The sequence below is a fragment of the Lipophrys pholis genome, assembly GCF_963383615.2.
Source record: "Lipophrys pholis genome assembly, chromosome: 1".
Classification (NCBI taxonomy): domain Eukaryota; kingdom Metazoa; phylum Chordata; class Actinopteri; order Blenniiformes; family Blenniidae; genus Lipophrys; species Lipophrys pholis.
The window spans coordinates 50,567,716-50,581,396 of NC_137635.1; the positions used below are offsets into that span (position 1 = coordinate 50,567,716).

General features: G+C 43.9%; 1 protein-coding gene across 2 annotated transcripts; it reads left to right on the forward strand.

The window, feature by feature from the left end:
- The first annotated feature begins 5,021 nt into the window (after positions 1–5,021).
- Positions 5,022–12,609, forward strand: LOC308118820 (Krueppel-like factor 6). 2 transcript variants are annotated; one of them, XR_013935907.1, is made up of 5 exons: positions 5,042–5,351; positions 7,603–8,173; positions 9,099–9,222; positions 10,328–10,624; positions 10,949–11,339. XR_013935907.1 is itself a non-coding variant. In XM_080478422.1 (4 exons), exons 1-4 carry the CDS (start codon positions 5,250–5,252, stop codon positions 10,377–10,379), a joined length of 849 nt encoding a protein of 282 aa, XP_080334548.1. In that variant the 5' UTR covers positions 5,022–5,249; the 3' UTR covers positions 10,380–12,609. The 2 variants fall into 2 exon arrangements, 1 of the variants encoding a protein (XP_080334548.1); XM_080478422.1 differs by having other exon boundaries at positions 5,022–5,351; positions 10,328–12,609.
- The last annotated feature ends 1,072 nt before the right edge of the window (positions 12,610–13,681 follow it).

Sequence of the window (13,681 nt, forward strand, 5' to 3'; positions counted from 1 at the left end):
GATGTGATGAGCCAATCAAATGAACTCTGCTTATTTATTCTATTTTTTTTTTTACTGCAGAGTCACTACAGACTTTTGCTCATTGTGCCTGCTTCGACATACTGTACTTTCCATCTCTCTTGCATATCTTTGCATTTTGATTAGACTCAAGTAACAGGCAGTCGCAGGGGGTGAGTTTCGGGGTGGGTGGGGGGGTTGGAGGGGGGCACTCTGAATATGTTTGCAAAAATCAACTCCCTCGTGCATCCAAATTATAATCCCACAAAATGGCATGCAGTTGCGAGACGATCAATCACGAGGAAAACAGACACCACAACACAAATCATTGTCATTTGTTATTATGCTATCTGACTTTTTTCCTCCCCTAATGGCAACAACAAAACTTTTTAGCCTAATTGCAGCCGTGGATTTCTAATCAGGCACCAGACGCTCTTGTTTGCAAATTAAGAACTGGCCATTATCTGCTGCGCATAGAATTTTAGGACAGCTAATTAAAAGTGAGTGACCATTTTTTGGCATGGCTTTGGGAAAGCAGGATTTGAACTGTGTGTGTGTGTGTGTGTGTGTGTGTGTGTGTGTGTGTGTGTGTGTGTGTGTGTGTGTGTGTGTGTGTGTGTGTGTGTGTGTGTGTGTGTGTGTGTGTGTGTGTGTGTGTGTGTGTGTGTGTGTGTGTGTGTGTGTGTTGGAGTTGGGGTGTTTTCTCTGCTTGATTCCTGACATTGTCTTCGGTCACACTTTGAGAAAAGACCTTAGTTTGTTGCTTTTGTTTGGCATGTTCTGGCTGCTGTTGTAGTTTGCAGATGATATATCCAGAGTGCTTGTTGCTTTTACCCCCTTTTGAATTATTTTGACCACATATATAGCATTTTTTAAATATGTCATTTACACCTCTAAACACAAACACAACATTACTCTTTTCTTCCTTTCTCTCTTTATCATCCGTGTTGAACAGAATATATGTGTATGTATTGATCAGAATGTGCATACTTGGATAGAGATTATTTATTTTGTGTATATGTATTTTCATAAATATCTATTTATTGATGGATGGATGGACGATAGATAGATAGATAGATAGATAGATAGATAGATAGATAGATAGATAGATAGATAGATAGATAGATAGATAGATAGATAGATAGATAGATAGATAGATAGATAGATAGATAGATAGATAGATCGATAGATAGATAGCTCTAGAACTAATTACAATATTAGCAGACTGTAGGATGTATTGTGGTTTCATCTTGCCGGCTTTATGTCACTTTTTTTTTTTTTATAAAACATAAAGTTGTGAAGATTTGCATTTCAATTTGACCCTCCATGTTTCAGGATATAAAAGGCTCTGCAAAAATGTCATCGAGGCATCTACTTCAATGTATAAAGAATTTGAACCAAATGGTTGCCATAAGAAGATGCGTAGGCTTTAAATGTATGTTTTCTTTATCTCATGTTGCAGCGGCATCATTTGGCTTTTTGTGGGTAAAATCCAGACTGACTTTCTCTTTCTCTCAAGTGGCCATTAAACATACAGAGGCTGTGACACATACAAATACACAAACTGTCCTCGACACACATACAGCTGTGCTGCTCATCGTCAACCCCCCCCCCCCCCCCCCCCCCCCCCGCCCCCCCGGTTGCTATGGATTCTTCCTGTCACAGATCAACATCCCACCTGCATCGCCGCCGACATCAGTCACGGCTTCATGGCAACTGTAGCTCTTGTGCACGGCCGTGTGACTCATGTTATCTTCTCATCGGCCTCATCGTCCGCCACATGGAAGTAAGAATGTGCAAGAGTTTGATGTGATGACACGTGGGCGGAGGTGATGGACACGGCAGGGAGCTGAGAGGCCTTTTCAGCGACGAACAGACATAAGGTGTCACTCCTGCAAATGTAAACTGGTCAGGGATGCTGACATTACACAAATAATGGATGTTTTCTATATATGCGCGTTGGGTGCTGTTTAAAGCTTCAGACAATATTGGTCAGAGCATACCCAAAATTGCAGCTGTTGTAAGATGTTCCCAGTCTACACTGGTCAGCGCCTATCAAAACTGGTCCAAGCAAAGAAATGGATGACATAGTGAAATCACTAAGTCAAATTACTGCAGGAGTTAATTAAGATTGCAGTGTTGTGTGGCTGATCGATGTACAAAATAAATATCACAACAGAGCGAGACTTTGAATAAAATGCATCTTACATGAGTTGCTTCTCATTTCCAAGCATCAGTGACATTAATCGCTTTCAAAAGCAGAGCGTCAGGTTTCTAATCTGAACAAGTTGTGCTTGAAGTGAACAGAAATGTTACTCTGCCAGGCACAAGAAAAAGAGAACACGCTCAGAATGACATACAACGAAAATTACCCTACAAAAGAGGAAGGGTTCTTTGGAAAACCTAATCTGCTGCAACAGCAAACACAGTCTACTTTCACATACTCTCATATGTGGTATACGATTAGAGTTAAACTATAGATCTATAGAGAAACTGCACAATCCAACTTGGTCGAATGTCCGCGTACTCGACATTGTTCATGTTTACAGCGTATTGTTCTCTGCGTGCGTGTTTCTGTGGTTTCGGCCCTGCAGGAAAACGACATAGTTTCCAGCGTTTCTGCTGTTTCCATGTAAATGGGTTTCGTTTTCAAAACGTTGCTGTGTAAACGCAAAACTTTTCAGAGAGGGCAACACAAAAACAATTGCCACCAGAAACATGTGAATAGAGCCTAGTGCACATGCACTGCAGTAAAATACAAAACAAGCTTTATTGTAAAAATATATGGTTGAACACTATGAAAGGAGACAACTACATATATTGCAGTTGGATATTTTAAGTGACTGCATATGGTTTCCAACGTTTTGCTTAGCGTACGCTAAGACATTAGCATGGTCGGCTGTCGATCCGCCTGCGGAGAAGATGTGATCTTGATGTATATATTTCTCAGGACACACCGAGTAATGCATGCATCAATCTCCCAGCAGTGGTTAAAGTGTCCCAACTGAATGTTACATATAAAAACCAGAAGGCCAATAATGCAAAAGGGTGCATATACAGTAGCTTCTGCTTTATCATGCTGTAAATCCTCCATTGTGCGTGCGTGCTGCTTATAAGGTCAACAGTGAATCATCAGCGCCATAGGGAAACATGATGCTTCCGTTCTATTACTTCTGATGTGTATCACAACAGACCTCATCCATGCGCTTGCTGTCGCTGAAACCCATGCACTCATGACAGAATGTGATGCTGCTGAGAGCTGCAAATGTGCCCACGAGCCGAGAGCTCAACAAAAGGGAGCCCGTTGTGGAGGCGCTCGACCGGGCCGGCGGGCCAAACAATGGCGCTCTGTTCCAAATATGTTGTTTGTCACATCGTCTGCCTGCCTTTAACTTGTCAAAGCTGCCGTTGTTCCTTTTTGACTTCAACTTTATCCCACATCTTATGCAATTGTGTAGGTAGTTTTAAGCATATGAACTGTATGCCGCTTGCTGAATGACAATATGACTGGATGGGACGAAGTGTCTTCTGCCGAGGACTGAGGAGTACAAATTCAAACTAATTGGAGCAGTGGTCACACACCGGCAATGAAACTTCTCACTTGAATATCTATATTGTCAATATAACCTGTATGCTGAAAGCATGGAATATTAGCATATGAAGGCTCTTAGAAAATGAAGTATTCATGCTATGAATGTATTAAAGGAAGACTCATTGGACACAAGGGCAATATAAATCTCTTCAAATATCTACATGCAGTTGCGCACTGATTAATTTTTATATTTCTTTGCTCCTGGTGGGGCTAAAAGCTAGAAATCACTAATCACAATAAAGTAATGACCATTTACATTCAAAGGAGGAAGAAAGAAAAGAGTGAAATGTATTTCTGGCGGGCAGTCAGTGTGTATTTATAACATGTCATTCTAGAGCTGCGAGAGGTATGATGCCATCTTTTATTAGAAACTCATCATGCACTATGGGTGGGCAACACTCTTTTTTTTTTTTTTTTTAACCTCTTGCTTCTGGAGGAAACGATCATTCAGCCAATGCGGTTTGTAATCGAGAAACGTTCTCTGCTGAAAGGAAACCCTCTCAAGAGGAAGCCACAGGTGATCAACACACACACACACACGCACACACACTCTCTCACACACACACACACACACACACACACACACACACACACACACACACACACACACACACACACACACACACACACACACACACACACACACACACACACACTCAGAAGCGCGCATTTTCTCCAGCAGAGGCAAAACGTGTCCCTCATGATTCCCCTCAAGCTGCTGCCACTTCAACAACCAGCACAGCAATTTTGCGAATAATCATCTTTATGGCAACTCTATTATAACTTAATAGCTTAGAAAAGTGTCTCCACTGTCAAAGAGAGAATTGTAATAATCCTCATGGATCTCCGGATGGCCATGAAAAGATGAAGTCTATCAGATTTGTTTCACAAGACTACAGAAATCGATCGGACTTTTTTAATAATCCTCCAGAGTTTGTTTGTTGGAATAATGTTGAAATCCTGCAACTTAAATAAGAAGACCAACGTGTGTGTGTTTTTCTTTCTATACATGATTTAACTCATCAGTCTAAATCCGGAAGATGTCATGAGGAGAGGGGTAATGTGCGTGATGGAGTAAACGCAGGTATCTGCGTTTGTTTTGGAGACCGAGGCGCACGACGCGTCCGCTGCTGCTGCTGCTGCTGCTGCTGCTGGAGAGCTGGCGCTCGCATCTGATTCAGCTCCACTTCCTAGTTGTGGTAAAAGAGCGAACCTGGCTTATATACCTCTCTAAAAATAGCGAGGATTTAGCCCAATGGGAAGCCGGAGACGCTCCGAACCGCGCACCAAACACCGCACACGGGATGAGTCGTCTCCGGCTCAGTATTGGCTCCGGGTGGCCCGGTGGGCGGGTGCTGCGCCGCTAAAAGCTGATTGGTGGACGTGCCGAAACGTAATGTAATCACATGGGGGTAGGTTTGTCTGTAATTTTGAATCGGGGGGGAAGTTTACAGTGCGCTGACGGACTTTTGGAGAGTTCACTGTTGTGCGCTCTCGGTGCGTCACACGCTCAACAACCTCCGCTGGAAGTGCGCGACTCCGGACCGCCATACATGCAAAAAATACAACCAAGACTCCTGCTTCTCTCCAAACCCAACCGGCTTCGTTTCCCCCACACGCCTGATTTCGCTTCTACTTGTGGCTGAATCTCAGGAGTGAAATGGATGTCATCCCCATGTGTAGCATCTTCCAGGAGCTCCAAATTGTGCACGACACCGGATACTTTTCAGCTTTACCGTCTCTGGAAGAGTACTGGCAGCAGGTAAAACGAATCATTTCAGCCCCCCTCTTGTCTCGTGCGTGATTGTTTTGTAGAAGTGCAAAAGACTGTGCGTAATTTGGAGGAAACTTGCCTTTCAAATGACAGCTGCGCCTGGACGTGCGAATGTCAAAATAGTTTGGTGCCGCGCTTAATATCAATTCCTCTTTTAAAACTTGACGTGTCTGCGTTTATTAGGGAAGTGATGCAAGTTCCCTGAATGACACATATCTTTCGTATATTTTCCGTGCAATTAGTGAGCGTGCACACAGCGCTGACTTTCCTTTCATCGTCACTGTTTTATTTGTGGTTTTAACACGTATTGTCGCCAACATTTCACTCATAATTCTGTTATCGCGTGTGTTATATTTTATGCAATTGCGTGCTTGTCGGGTTTTTTTTTTTTTCTTTCGAGATACTGTCGACTCATACGTGCAGATTTGAGATGCACAACGAGTTTAGATAAAAGAAAAACACGCAGATTTAGCAGTTGAATGGCGAGTCGTGCGTCTTTACGCGTATCTTTTATCGTCGCTCTCTCGCTCTGACACACACACACACACACACACACACACACACACACACACACACACACACACACACACACACACACACACACACACACACACACACACACACACACACACACACACACACACACACACACACACACACACACACACGAACGATAGTGACAGACTGTCAGGGGGAGAGAGAGAGAGGCTGTATTTCTAATCCAGTTTGGCCCGACCGAGCGGCCCCTGGATGACAGAACAGTGGAGTTTTTTCACACTGGGAACGGGTCGCTTCTTGTACGGATTGGGAAATGAGATGAACTGGCAGCACGCTTTGGTCTTCTATCTCTCGGTCTATCAGATCTATTCGGGCTTTGGGCCAAGTCGCCCTCACAGGCATTTAAAACACGCCTGGGATTTATGCAGCACTGCTGACGAGAGACATTTGAATTGAAAGCCTTCTCTTTCATTCCCAAGTTACTCCAATGTTTCCACATAATCCAAATTTAGAATAAACACAGATGCATGTGGATTCTGTTAATATCTCTCCGCGAATAATTCCCACCTGTTCTTGAGCTTTCTATATTAAATGCCTGTTATTTTATCAGACTTTATTGGCACTTTACATCCAACCCAATATTGCCATGTCACTTGAAAAATGACTCTCCCTCATAATCGTCCAGTGGTACGAAAAAGAATACACCTAGGTTGGATGTGAGTCTGCAATTTCTTTGAAACATGTGCTTTTCGAGTTGAGATCAGTCCAACCAATGAGGGATATCCCCCTCTGGGATAGATTAATTTAGATGTTTTTAATAACCGCGGGGGGTAAAACTTCACTCCAGCACTGGAGGATTTAATATCCTCAATGAGATTTAGAAAAAGTCTTAAAAATTCATTCATTTCCCAACGCATCAGGTTTGTCATGTGGCCTCACATACCACTGGTTTATTTAGGCTCGTAACCTTTGACTGTAAATTGGAATGTGCTTCATTAGGAGAAGGCAGAGGCCAGGCAGTGGCTCTCGTGTCTGTCCGGTGCTTTGCTGACTGCAGAGGGTTAAGGAAGTGCTCTCATTCACTTCCTTTTAGCAGAAAATAGGCCCACAATCCACAGTGGCTCTTGCAGTATTCATGCCAGGCTTTTTATGGACCCCCATGAACCAGACCTCCCTCCTCTTGGTCCCTGGTGTGCTATGTTATTTCTAGCGATGCCTCCAAATGCATTATTAAATCCACATTATGTTGAATAATTGATAGATTTAAAAGATCTACAAGCACTTCCCTAACCCAATGGGGGGGCTCGGTAGCATATGTAAATTTCATGACCAACCTCGACACACAGCTACGCACTCTCGCACACACGCACGGCCATGCATGCCAGGAAGAGCACCTTGTTCTTGCATGCTCTCAGAAGGAAATGTGGTGCTTGTAATCTTCCCTGATATGGCCTCAGAGGGCACCCACAGAACGTACTTGACTACCCTCTGCATAGGACATTGTGTCTTGCCTCATTCCTGCAGGCAGAAATGAAAGGAAACAGGGCCAGCGGTGTTTCAGTGTCACAGCATTTCCTCCTTTTGCTGCTAAGAATACACACCGTGCATAGGAGAACACCGCAAAAACAAATGACTTTTTGGTGAATTTAGAGACTTTCTGGTTGGAAAGAAATGTTCTGTTACAGGCCTCAGGCTCGATGTACTCATCAGCTCACTTCTACCTTGTGCTTTCTCTGCACAGACATGCCTGGAGCTGGAGAGATACCTCCAGAGCGAGCCCTACGTCTCGGCCACGGACCTCAAATTTGAGAACCAGGAGGACCTGTGGAGCAAGCTGATGCTCGCCTGCGGGGACAAGCCGAGCGAGTCGGACCCAAAGATCCCCCACATCAAGGAGGAGGAAGACAATCAGGACATCCAGCACCTTGACACCGCCGGCTTCAACTCCGACGCCAGCAGCGAGGCCTCGGACAGCTCCGAGGAGCTCTCCCCGACCCTCGACTTCTCCTCCAGCTCTTTGACTGATATTCTGGGCGACGGCGGTGAAGACCTGGGCTCGGCCATCATCAGCACGCCGCCGTCCTCGCCCGAGCTCGGCAAGGAGGGCTCGGTAGCCCAGGTGTGGAGCGGGATACAGACTGTGCTGCACTCACCTGGAAAAGTAAGAACTGGGGGCACGGAAAGGACGGGGCTGACCAGCGGGGAGGCGTCGCCCGACGGGAGGAGACGGGTGCACCGGTGTCACTTCAACGGATGCAGGAAGGTGTACACCAAGAGCTCGCACCTGAAAGCACACCAGCGCACGCACACAGGTAAATACGGCCGGTGACGAGCGAGCCGGTGACGAGCGAGCCGGTGAAATCGGCTGTCCTCTCCCAGGAGTGGTGGAAAAAATACTCCCACATACTTTGAATAGTTTGTCTGGAGGAATGCCCTTAAACTGTGACCTAATTCACACAGAGGAACGTGACTTCATGCAGAGGGAAGGGAGGGCGAGGTGGGGGGGGTCTTCTGTGGCCGAGGATACTGAAAAACAAGTCAACAGTTCTCAGATTACAGCATGGGAAAAAAAACTTCTAAGCTAATCCAATTAAGAATAAGAAAAAAGGAAAAGGAGGAAGGGGAGGGGAGGGGGGGGGGGGGGGGATATGGGAATCTGACATTTGCAGTGTTTTGTCAGAGGGTTCAAATGTGAGCAGTTTCCCTCGTCACCTTTGACCTCTGCCAGGCTGTTTACAGCTGCGGCTGCCCATTAGCAGAGGAAGTCGCATTCCTACCATCTCTGTCTGGCCATGCTAACCCACATAGTTAATGGCTGTTCGGACCATTAGGAACAGTATCCACTTTTCTTTTCTTTTCTTTTTTTTTCATGCTGCTCTTGCTATTACATAACCCTTCTACTTGAGCTCCTCGCAGCTGCATACCACAGCTCCTGAAACCTACAAGGCACATGCTTGTTTTTCTCTCCAGCCTACAGCAGTCAGCCCAATCTGCTGAGCACCTGGGAAGGTTCAAAACCCCACACATAAACTCTTTGTTACCTTTTGTGACGTGAATTTTATTTAGCATATTTAAGAAACTTTTTTTTTTTTTTTTTTTTTTTTCCTGACTGGGCAACGCTGAAGTCTTTTAAACTCACTGCAGGATTAGCAGAAGCGGCTTGTTGGAGAACAAATGTGGTCCGAACTTTTCAGAAACTCTCTAACTAAGCATCTGAATTTGTTTTCATTTTTCCAGGTGAGAAGCCTTACAGGTGTTCATGGGAAGGCTGCGAGTGGCGCTTTGCACGAAGCGATGAGCTCACCAGACACTTCAGGAAGCACACCGGAGCAAAGCCATTTAAATGCAGTCACTGCGACAGGTGAGAGCGTGATGGGGAAATCCGTGAACGCGAGAGCTTTCGCCAAAAAAACTTGGATGAAGACACTTTTGTTTCCTGCTGCAATTTCATGTTTCAACGCTTTCCAGATTTGTCAAATCTAAACACCAAAGTGCTCTGCTGATTCCCCCTTTCTTTACTTTTGCGGCTAAGTGCTCCTTCACTTACAAAGACCAGAGTAAATAAGTCTATCACAATGACATGTTGGGTGGGAGGGATGAATAAGGGTTAAGGATGGACTAATGGACTAATAGGTCGAGGTTAAGGACTTGGATGAAAAGAGATCAGTGTAATGGGATTCAGAGGAAACGTCTTAGTTGCTCGTCCTTCTTTAAAGGATCCGAGCGGCTTGGCCACAGGTACAGACCGAATGAACGACATCTGATGTTTATGTTAAATCATACAAAAGAGATGCTGTTGATGTCTGACTCCGTCTCAAAGGAAATAAAAATGATCTTATCTTATAAATAATCTTATTGCAAATCTTCTGGGTATTTTGCATGTAAGTCTAAAGTCTAAAGCTTTCAGTTTCATTATTTAACAAAACACCACCCAATCTCATATCATCTTAGCAAGCATCTTCAAAGTTAGTTTAAATTCAATTTTTCTTTTTTTGACGTTGTAGGTCTGATACCTAATTTGTATTGACTTTAGCTCTGAAGTATCAACAAAGAAAGAATATGTGAGCTAAACGAGGCTCCGTTTACACGTGAAAACGCAAAACGTCCGTTGCTACTGAATGACTGAAACACTGCTACTGCACAACTGTAGTAAATAATTCTTCTGCACATCCGCAAAAAGGTGGACAATAACAATAATGTCGGAGTCCAGAGTGTCATGACTCCCAGTCCATATTCTCCCGGGACTTGGTAGTGTTATAGATGACAGTCGCCCGTAAGAGTAATCGGGAAATGTTGCTTGAGGTGCACCACCGAGGCAATTCAGAACATAGAGAAATCACATGTGGACCGTCAGAAGCATGTTTCCAGACCTGGACAAAGCCCACGCATGCACAGGGAGAACATGTGAACTCCAATTTGCTAAATCTTTCTTCTTCTCCTCCTTCTTTTTGTTCTTCTTCATCCAGGTGTTTCTCCCGTTCTGACCACCTGGCACTGCACATGAAGAGGCACATCTAAGATGGCCTTCATGTCGACAGCCCTGAGGGATGATTCTGGTCGATTGTCCTGTCCTGTGGGGGATCAGCGAGGCCGGTGTGCCCTGGGAGCGTTAACAGGGGCACCGCCACGTTCCAGTCGGTGGAAAAACATGAAGCAACGCAGGCTATTATTTGCACCATACTTAGTGCCTCCAACACCTCGCTGTGGAGATTGCTCTTGAAAGGCTTTTTACGGAGGAGCGGGAGGGCGAAGAGATTTGAGGAGCAAGGGGGGGAAGAAAAAAAAGTATGAGTGGGGGGAAAAATCTGGACTGGAGAAGATGGGAAGAGACTCTTCTGTATGGTGTTCAACGCTTTTTTCCTGGAGGATTATGGGACTCCGAGGGGGGGTGGGGGTACCGTTCCTCCATTGACAGTGTGTTTGCCTGTGCGCATGGAGACTGTGAGTGCCTGTGACTGGATGCCTGTGCTGGCTTTATGGAGCGGATGGAGCTTGCATTGTGGAACTCGCGAGTGAATGACATGAACGGGGGGGGTGGGGGGGTTGGGGGTTGGGGCAACCTTATACAAGGGAGGCTTTTTTCTGAGGGGGGGGGGGGGGGGGGGGACGTTGTGTGTTGTCTCACTAAGAGTGAATGCAAGCAAAGTTCTGTCTGTGTTGATTATGTTGGTTATGCAGAGGGGGACGGGGTTGTTTAGCGGAGCTGATTTGCTTTAGACTGCCCCCTGTCTGCCTGGAGGTGGAACTACAGCTCCCGGTCCAAAAGTGGGAGGTTGTTTTGTTTAGTGCAGCTATTAAATGTGCAATGTATTACATAGCCTGTCTCAAAACATACACGCTATAAAGCTAATTTTGTTGTCCATTGTGTAAGCTTTGTATCTTGAAAGGAAAAAAAAAACAAAAACAAAAAACAATTGTACACAAACAGTTATTGCCATTATAACAGAATTTGCATGGGATCCGGGGACGTGTTGCTCACCTGCTTATAGGACAACAAAATTCCATTCAAGAGCAGCTACCTTCATTATATTCAACATCATAGTATTGTACAAAACACATAAGGCAGTCTTTTTTGGGGGGGATTTTTTTTTTTTCTTCTTCATATGTTGGGGATACCACTATTGCTACGCAACCGACTTGGGATTTTTGTTTCTTTCTCTTCACTATTGCTTTTCTCTTTTGTTCTATCTGTAAATGCACTGTTGACCCTACTGATGCCTTATGTAAGTGGCCTTGTCCTGTTAAATAGATCACTCTCTCTCACACACACACACACACACACACACACATGCACCAAACGGCCATTGTGAATGCAGTAGTGCGTTAATGAATAGCTTTATAAAGGCTCTGATCCATACAGTTGCCCCTTTCGCCCTTTTCAGACTGCTCTTAACTCCTGAATATTAAAAGAAGTAAATATCTAACAGCTTCATAATGACTGCCATTTTTGACATTTCTGTGCATTCTTCCGATGAAAGTATCAAAAATCTATCAGAATTAAATTGTGTTCTTCAAAAATGACCCAGATCTGAGACAGGATTGTGGAGCACTTGGAAAAGCAATTCACTTTTATAATGGTTTACTACTATGTAGTATGAGACGGTGTGAATGCACTTCAGATGAACTGTAATTTTGCTGTCAACGGTACAGAGTTCATGGAAAGATGTTCTCATGAAATGTTGCATGGTCAGCCGCCGGGATTGTGACAAAGAAAACATTTGCATGGGGGCCATTGGTTTTTAGCTGGCGTGTGGAGAGCGTGCGTTCCCAAGAGAAAAGGATGCGTCCTTTTGTAAACGATGACGGCATTCTCAATCATGAGTATGTTTTGGTGTTTGTATGTTTTTGGTTTGTCTCGCCCTCAAGGTGAGTCTGCGTCTTTTCTCAGTCTTTGTTTAAACCACCTGTGGTCTGACTAAACGGTACCAAAACCAGTGTAACCGGCTCAGCCGAGCGGCTGCTGCAGGTGGTGAAGACTGGGACCGGACACTTCACTATATGCATGTTTTTCTTTAGTTTCATGACTTCAATGCACTCCTTTGTGGGCTGATCTCTTTGATTTATCTAAATCAATTCACAAGTTTCCCATTTTGTGGAAATCTTATGGATCCACGGTGTTTCTATTGGGTTTGTTATCAAAAAAGAAAACAAAAAAAAAAACTAGTGGAAGTGTTTAGAAACAACCTCATTCGTTCATCTAAAACTTGATGTGTCTGCAAAAGGAGTCGACGTCACCTGTGCGGGTGTACCTGTTGAACAAAAAGAAAAGTCGGACGGCAGTGCTTCTTTTTACACTGAGAAACAGCATAAAAAACATGAAATTGTAGAAGAGAGAATTTTTTTAAGCTTCTATTTTGAACGGGTATGGGACCAAAAACAAAGTGCAGCGTGTTGTTGACAAAAGGCTGAAGAATTCTTGTAAAATAGATGCACTGCTTCATTTGCTTCTGTATCATCTTTGGGTTGTTTTTTGTTTTTTTTAGAGGGGGGTTTGAAAAAAAAAAAAAAATCAAAAAAAAAAAAAAAAAATCAAAGTTCGAGCAAATGTACATTTGAAAACGGCATCAATAGCGCCTACACCTGTGGCCTATCATCTTTCAAGAAGAAAAAAAAAAAAAAAAAAGACTTTTCAGACGTGAATAGTTTTGGACACTTGAATTGTCATAATTTTGCATTCTGGTGGCCGCTAAGTATTAAGGGTTGTTTTTTTTTGTTTTTTTATTTGCCATGTGATTTCTCTCCACTTTTGGAAGACCTGCGAAGATGCCCTATCTTTAGCTAGAGAATCTTTATTGGACAAACATGGGGGAAAAAAAAATATGAGGCTCTATTTTTGTTTGATTTATGGCATAACAAGATTTTTTCATTTGAAATTGTTTTGTAAAATAGTTTCTGTATGAATGTATTTTTTATTCGAAAATGGATAAAAAGACTTTATTGGTTCTACATGTGCTTTTTGTTTTTTCTTCCTCGTGGAGTTCCTCCCGTGACATCGTCGACCAGGAAGAGTTTGTTTATGGAATATTCAGCAGTTTCCCCAAAGGAGAAATTACTTCTGTACCCCTTCATTTCCCCTTTGGATGTCAAAAGGTCAAACTCTGCTCCAGAGCAGGTCCATACCTGTGGGGATACAGTGAGGCCGTATAGTTACACACAAGTCATCCATCATTGTTTTAGGGAAAATCTTTACATCAATGTGTTACTCCAGCTCATTTAAAAGTGGCGTGTACGTGACAATCAATGCAATAATGACACCGCATGGTTGTGTTTATCTCCAGTTGGGTAGTTCTTAGCTGGCGGTAGTCAGCCAGGAGTAAGTA